This window comes from Morone saxatilis, unplaced genomic scaffold, assembly GCF_004916995.1.
Source record: "Morone saxatilis isolate NCDOM2014 unplaced genomic scaffold, NCSU_SB_2.0 Contig14, whole genome shotgun sequence".
Lineage (NCBI taxonomy): Eukaryota > Metazoa > Chordata > Actinopteri > Moronidae > Morone > Morone saxatilis.
The window spans coordinates 844,681-852,124 of NW_023339696.1; the positions used below are offsets into that span (position 1 = coordinate 844,681).

A 7,444-nucleotide genomic window follows, 5' to 3' on the forward strand; every position below is an offset into this window, starting at 1 on the left:
TTGCCTAACCCTAACCCTTATCCTGACTTTAACCAAATCCCAATTTGGGGATACAGATTTTGTCCCCAATTGGACAAGCCAACATTGGTCTTTAGGCATGTGTCCCTGAAAGTAGCCTAAGTCAGACTGGGGTGTGTGTGTGTGTGTCTGTGTCTGTGTCTCTGAGTGCAGAGACACAGACACAGACACACACACACACACACACACACACACACACACAGATAAACAGTACAATTTATTTGTCTTACTTGAAGATGGTCTCTGCTTTTGCTGACATGGAAGATGAAGTGCCCCACTTCAGTTCTTCAGCTGCCTCCCAAAAAGCCAAGTTCTCCCCTGGGACACACACACACACACACACACACACACACATATATAAATAACTATATACATTTGGACACCCAGTCCCTTGTACCAGAAAATTATGATCTTTGTGGAAGAGCCTGTTTGTCCACTAAAGGAACCACATATAAGGACACTTTAACAACCCTCCTCAATGAACACAAGGACAGCTAAGCTGTAGTGTGTCATTCTGAAGTTTTAAGACGGCATCTCAAACAGATTGTCCCAAGTGTTTTGCTTATTGTCATTGGAAAAACTCATTTGTACATTCAAATACATTTCACACTTAAGCTGCATGTCTTTACATCCTATTCTTATACCTCATATCCATGTGTTTTGCACATAGTAACTGAGAAACACATGGGAGGAGCAGCAATATCACAATTTACCCTTCATAAGTCCCAGCTCTTTTTGTTCTGTGCTCCAATGACAGTCTCCAGTACTTTCTTATACTAAGATAAGCTATGTGCTAGGCTAATCTATGTTTAAAAGATAATCACATTTTAAAGATGGTTAAAATATTAAAGCAACATATAGTCACATCTTTAGTTAGCTAATGTTACAAAAATGTTAGCTAGCTATCTAGTTACATCTGAAAGCTTATGTTAGAAAAACACTAACTAGCTAGCTACATCAATCATTGGTTAGCTAATATTTTGCTCACATTAGCTAGAGAACTTAAAATGTGACTATACACTGGAGATCAAAATTGAAGAACAATTTAGGAACATTTTTTCAGAAATAATGTAATCCTAGAGAACAGCAATGACTGTAGCACGGAGAAATATTACAACAACATTTTCTGAAGGTTACAACAGCCAACAATTAGTAGGAAGTGTACATGCTGTTGCTTTGAATGACTTCAGCACATCTGTGTGGCCACAGGACATCACTAGTCTCTGCTCTGGTGTGATTTTGGTCCACTCTTCTTCTAGTGTCTTCGACAGTTCGGTGACTGTAGTGGGTTTCTTGGCCATAAGTTTGTCGCCAAAAAGGTTTTCTATTGGGTTTAGATCAGGACTCTGGGCTTTCATTATTTCAATGTTTTCAGCATCAAGGAAGTGCTTTACTCGTTTTGCTGTGTGACGGGGGGCATTGTCCTGCATGAAAATTGCTGGCTGATTGGGTGATGAACGCAGGGAAGGAACCACGTTGTTGAAGAAGGTTCTGATAGACATTTGTATTCACTCTGCCATGTAGCTGCATAAGAGGCCCAACTCCTGCTGCAGAAAACATTCCCCAAACCATGACACTTCCTCATCCACCTTTCACTGACTTCTTTACACACTTTGGGTTCAGTCTTTCTCCAGTTTGACGACGAACATATTGTTTCTCATCGGACCCAAATAAATTAAACTTGAAACGTGAACTTTGGACCGGTTCTCCTCAGTCCACACAACATGCTCCTCAGCAAAGGTTAGTCTAGCCTTTTGATTCTCTCTGTCAATGAGAGGTTTGGTCACTGCAGAGTGGACTTTCAGTCCAAATGCTCTTAAACGTTGAGACACTGTATGACAAGACAGATCCTTACCCTGTTCAGTGCTGAACTGGCAAGCAATTCCAGCTTCAGCATTGAACCGGTTGCCCACTGAGATTCTCGGCATTATTCTGTCCTCTCTTGCATTTGTCTTTTGTGGATGACCAGCCTTCTTGGGGGCTTGAATGAGTTTGTGACATTGTAAAGATGCAATATTCTAGAAATCAGAGGTTTGGAACGACCAACTTCTCTTGCTATGACTGATAGGGTCATCCCTTCTGCCTTCATCTGGACAATCTGCTGCCAGAGGGTTTCAGTCACTTTAGAACAGCTCACCATCTTGCAAAGTCAATGAAAACTGGAAAGTTTTGGAAAGTTAAATAGGGTTTGTCAGATAATTAAGGAGATTAGCACCAGGTGCCAGATTAACACCAATAACTGGGAGGTATCTGCAAGTGTTTTTGATCAGTGTTCTTTTTCAAATATCTTATAATCTTATAAATATCTTACGTTTTTTATACTGTGCTTTAGAACATATGTTACTTATGAAATATGATTAAAATACAGCTCTTTTACTCCTGTCTGGATGATTTCAAATAGGACTACGTAGTGACCTTGACATTTAGGAAATTGTAGATTGTTCTCTAATTTTGATCTCCAGTGTATGTCGCTTGTATCTTTTAACCATCTTCAAAATTTGGTCATTTCAGCGTGGTGACGTGGGGAGGAGGGGGTGGATTGCTAATTGCAGGAACGGAGAAGAAGTTAGCAACTTTAACAACATTTGACAACGTACCACTGAACTCTTTCTTGAGGAAGATCTTGAAGTCGTCTCGGCCTCGCAGGTCGCTCAGCAGCTCAAACAAACTGAAGGACCAGCGCTCTACTCGCATCTTAGTGGGGACCTCAACTCTGCACACAAACATTACATAATAGAAAGAAAGTAAGTATGTAAGTAAGTAAAGCTTTATTTATATAGCACCTTTTTGACACAGAGATCCAAAGTGCTTCATAATACAGCCCAGACCTCCTCTATGGGTCAGAGGGAACACAAATTTTATGTGCAGGAAAACAAAATTAGTTGTCAAAAGCGTGCTCTTCCTATTTTGTGCTGTAGAGCAATTCAGCAGATTTACACCCAAATCTGAAACAGAAGCTCACAATGTAATTCCTGTGTAGAGATGTGCTGTTACAGTTTTGATTTGAGATTGAGAAATTTAAGTAACTTTGATTATTTGACAGAAAGAGAAAAAGCAGCAGGCCTCACCTTCTCATGTTGAGAGTCCAGTATGTGTCATTGTCTGTTTGCCAGGGGTTGCTGGGTAGACAGGGGGCCAGGAACGGGTCGTGGTTTTTGTAGGTTGTGATGTACTTGACCAGTCTGCAGTACCAGAATTATTATGAGTCCGACAGAATTCACAGAGCCTCTGTTTCAGTGTTTCTAAACTGGTCTAACCAGTGGTTTAACTGATCACTAAAATTACAAGAAAATGCCTCAAATTCTGTTGAACCTCTAGAAATGTTTCCAAATAGATAAGAAACGTACGCTCCAAGGGACACGCTAGATTTGACCTTTGACCTCATGATGGCTTGTTGATAGAACAGGTTCTAAGACAGAGTTGAACAAACAAAAACTTTTTGTAAAATTCTCATATCTATAGACAAACATTACAGTTTCAAACCATCAACGTTTGGAGATTCAGTGGTGCTATGATACAATCAGATTACTTATATAATACTATGACTTACCCTGCGTCTGTACTGGTCAAAGCTGATTTTCTGAAAGACAAGAAGAAAAAAAATTGTTATTAGTTTATTTGTCTTATATCATTTATAAAAGCATGTATATATGTAAATATAACTGAGGGACATGCTGATGCTACCCATGGTGTTATGGCTAAAGAAAGGTGGAAAATAACAACAGCAACAAAACATAAAAACTGTCGCTCCAGGGTAAAGGATCTTTTGGTGATTATTGCAGCCAAAAATCTATATCTTGTCAGAAAAAATTACTGTGGTCAAAGTAAAAAATAGTCTAAACTTGGCTTGTTGAAATTGACCTGGTCTACTTTTTAAATTTAACTTTTTTATTTTTTTTTTCCAGGAAAGTACAGAGCCCCTAAGGGAACATGGGCAACCAAAACAAAATCTTTAAGTTACTCATACACATGAAAAACTATCCCATTTCTTTTGACCACGTCCCCTTAGGGCCTCCGTAGAAAAGTAGAATTTCTAAAAAAAAATCCCATATGACGAATTAACCTTAGAATTATTGCAGGAATTAAGACACAATTGCAAACACTTAATATTATGAAATAATGCAGTGTCTGTTTAATAATTACAACAATGCTAATGTCACTATTCCCTGGAAAGACCGTTTTTTAAGACTACATGAAACACAATTATACAAATGTAGTTTGTAAAAATGACACTATTTTATTTTGTAACCCTTTACTCTCTATCTTCATCAGCATAAAGAGACCTGTTTGAAAAGACAGAAAGACAGGACAAGGGAAAATGCAATGAATGACATGAGAAATACATGTAGAAGGGCAGCTTGAGCCAAAAGACACCATGATTGTGTTAGATCGAATACGGACGCCTTGGGACCCCGAGAATGAGACTCACCATTCAACTATCTTTCTCAGCTCTGATTGGTTGTTTGCGTTCAGGCCCAGTGGATCCTTACAAATGCCATAAGGAGCACTAGGAGGAGCCAGAGGAACCTGATTTTCTCACAGATTATCCGTCTCATGTACTACTGTCAGGATATAGTGAAAGTTTCAATTTCCGAAAGTTATTTTTTATAAAAGTTACCTACTGCAGCTTTAATGACAGTAACAAAGTACTTGTAGTTTGTCACTTCCCACCTCTGCCTACAGTGTATAATAAAACAGTAAAAGTTAAGTCACACAAGATTCTTTAGAAAGAACAAGCAGCAGCTTTGCCAAAACTTGAAACAGAGTTGGAAATCGATCAGATTCACATTTTACTATGATCAATAACCTCAGTGTTATCTCCAACCCTCCTTTACAGTTTCACAATTATGTTAAGTTATGAAGCAGATGTCAATGAGAGCAGTGTAATCAGAGCATTTTAAATCTGAAATCCTGACAGTAAATGTGGTCTGATTAAAAAAAAAAACTCTACAAAGCTTAATCTTTAACTTAACCCAGCATTAATAGAGTTTTAAAATCTGAAAACTGAAACTGTGATTTGTTTTTGGTGTGTGAATGTTAACGAAGGAGAAGAAAAAGAGAGAAAGGTAAAGGCAAGGGAAGGGGTAAGAGAGTGTGGGAGGTTGTAGTCTCTAAGTGGATATGTCTACAGAGATCAGTCCAGCAGTACTGCTTCTCATGTTAAGCTCCAGTAAGTTTCTTAAAAGACCAGCTGACCTCAATCTCTCCACTGTTGTGTGTATGTGTGTGTGTATACTGACCTGTTACCTCATCCGCAGTGGGATCAAAAAGACAATCTGGACCACTGTCCATAGCACTGTGAGTACGACGCTGGAAACACACAGGACAGGTTCATGATAAATGTACAGCAAGTATAATATTGTATATATATTATATATTATTAACACACAGCATCACACACACTGACCGGTGGCCTGTTCACTATCCAGTAAGCCCTCTCCTGGCAGTCAAACACCACACGATCCGGCTTCTTCCTCTCCTTACCAGCCCTTCAGAAACATTAAAAAAATGGAAGTGGGGTTAAGATGAACTAATTTACCAAAACAATTTGACAGATTGTTTACTTCAAGGAACTTTCATTTTATGATGATTCTGGCAGCCCCTGTGGAAAAAGCGATAATGTTTCTACTGCTTCGTTTTGTCTGATTTGGAGGGGACTGCCTCAGGTGGTTTGTTACACAGAACCATCTGGGTTGATGATATCAGTACTGGTGAGTATTTCTTCATTGGAAGAAGAGCAAAGAAAGGCACTGGCACAACAGTAAGAGGTGTTATATGGTTAATTGATCTCACTGGTTGAACAATCCTGCTGGTACATATACGTCTTTAAATTTGGGAATTGAGGTCAGGACAGAGAAGATTTCCTCCTTTAGTTGATAAATGTAAAAGCAAACTCTGCACAAGTCAGCAACATCACAGCCAATGAGCAAAATACATTTTTGACTGAAGGAGACTTTAAAATGCATAATCCGAATGTGCCCAGTTCGATCCCAGTTTGATCCCAGTTACTTGTTAGAAAAAGAGTAGAAAAAAAAGTAGCTAGAAAAGTACTAATAGCTGTAATGGTTCCACCTACTTGTACTGCTCAGTGGCCTGCATGACGATAAAGTCCCATTTGTGGTTTAACCATTCATGGAGGTGGTTGTAATGTGCCTGTTTAAAACACAAGTACAGTGACAACATTGAGCAGCAAGTTAGGAAAATCACTCACTATCTTTCTATGGAGAACCAAAGAGATATATGCAAGAATTGGCCACCTGTCGAATTCATTAATTCCAAACAAATATGGAGCAGCATATCACCAGAAAGTTAGCTAAAGTAGCTAAAGTAACTGCTAGCTGCTGCTAACTGTAGCTGCCATTAGTTAGCTCAGTTAGCTGTGCAGTTAGCAGTCCTATTGGTTGAGACTGCCTGGACTGGGAGCTCTGGGGAATTGGAGGAGTGTGTATACAACACTAGCCTAGCACAGGAGCACAGGTGAAGGTTGTCAGGGCCGAGATGGGATACAGGCCTACTGTGTGTATTTTTAAGGTTTTCTTACACTCAATAAGGCCTTGTGAAATTTCGGACCCCCATATTGGGAACCACTGTCTTACACATACACACACACATGCAAACACAATTATTCATATACCTGTACACAAACCTGTTCATAGGGTTCCAGCATGCCTTTCTTGCGAATGTTCCTCTTGGCCAGGTAAATGGCTACAGTCAGAGTAAAACAAAATTATACATTAGAAAAAATATTATACACTTTTACACACAATTTCACCCACAGTCAGAGAAGACTGATATCAGGGTCATACTACACAACCCCATATGACATACTGTACCCACCGTAGTCAGTGTCTTCTGCAACCCATTTCTGTGTAGGCCAGAAGTATGGCGTCTGAAAAGGTTTAGATTGGAGAAGTATTAGTGATTCAGTGTGATCTATTAATGAACACAGTATCAGGTTTTGGCTGCAGTTTAGGTTACGTAAAGCTTCAGGTTCAGGTTTTGTTACTTTCCTACTCTTCTGTTTGGGGTACTGGAGACCTACTACCATTCTTTACATTGTTTTATTAGCGTTGTACTTGATGGCTCTTTCTGACTTTATAAGAATTACTTATAAACACGATTTTGTACTGCTGACATGTCAGAAGGTGTCATATCACTTCTGTTGGGCTTTCAGAGAGTTATAAAAGTCTTCCAGATAGTCCTGCCAGTATCTCCATGTAGCTCCATTCACAGTAGAGCCAATAGTCATTGTTGAAATAAAGCAACAAGTTTCATATTACACAGAAAGGTGAGTGGACATCACAACTTTCTGGCCGGACTTAAATGTTTTACTCTTAGAACATTTAAAGCTGCAGTAGATAACTTTTATGAAAATAACTTTTTGTCATATTTGCTGAAACTTTCACTATATACTGACAGTAGTACA

At 39.1% G+C, this 7,444-nt stretch overlaps 2 protein-coding genes across 2 annotated transcripts in view; one reads left to right on the forward strand and one right to left on the reverse strand.

The window, feature by feature from the left end:
• zgc:158403 (tetratricopeptide repeat protein 39A) overlaps nt 1-7,444 on the forward strand; it is a gene marked incomplete at its 5' end in the record, with an annotated part of 767,589 nt that overhangs the window by 420,600 nt on the left and 339,545 nt on the right.
• rgs9a (regulator of G protein signaling 9a) overlaps nt 1-7,444 on the reverse strand; it is a 23,305-nt gene that overhangs the window by 12,248 nt on the left and 3,613 nt on the right. Inside the window, exons 3-12 of the mRNA XM_035654512.1 lie at nt 6,856-6,951; nt 6,665-6,723; nt 6,095-6,171; nt 5,426-5,507; nt 5,266-5,328; nt 3,569-3,598; nt 3,366-3,427; nt 3,087-3,200; nt 2,616-2,731; nt 249-336 (exon numbers count right to left, since the gene is read on the reverse strand). Coding sequence (XP_035510405.1) covers nt 249-336; nt 2,616-2,731; nt 3,087-3,200; nt 3,366-3,427; nt 3,569-3,598; nt 5,266-5,328; nt 5,426-5,507; nt 6,095-6,171; nt 6,665-6,723; nt 6,856-6,951 — 787 coding nt within the window. The remainder of the gene's footprint in view (nt 1-248; nt 337-2,615; nt 2,732-3,086; nt 3,201-3,365; nt 3,428-3,568; nt 3,599-5,265; nt 5,329-5,425; nt 5,508-6,094; nt 6,172-6,664; nt 6,724-6,855; nt 6,952-7,444) is intronic.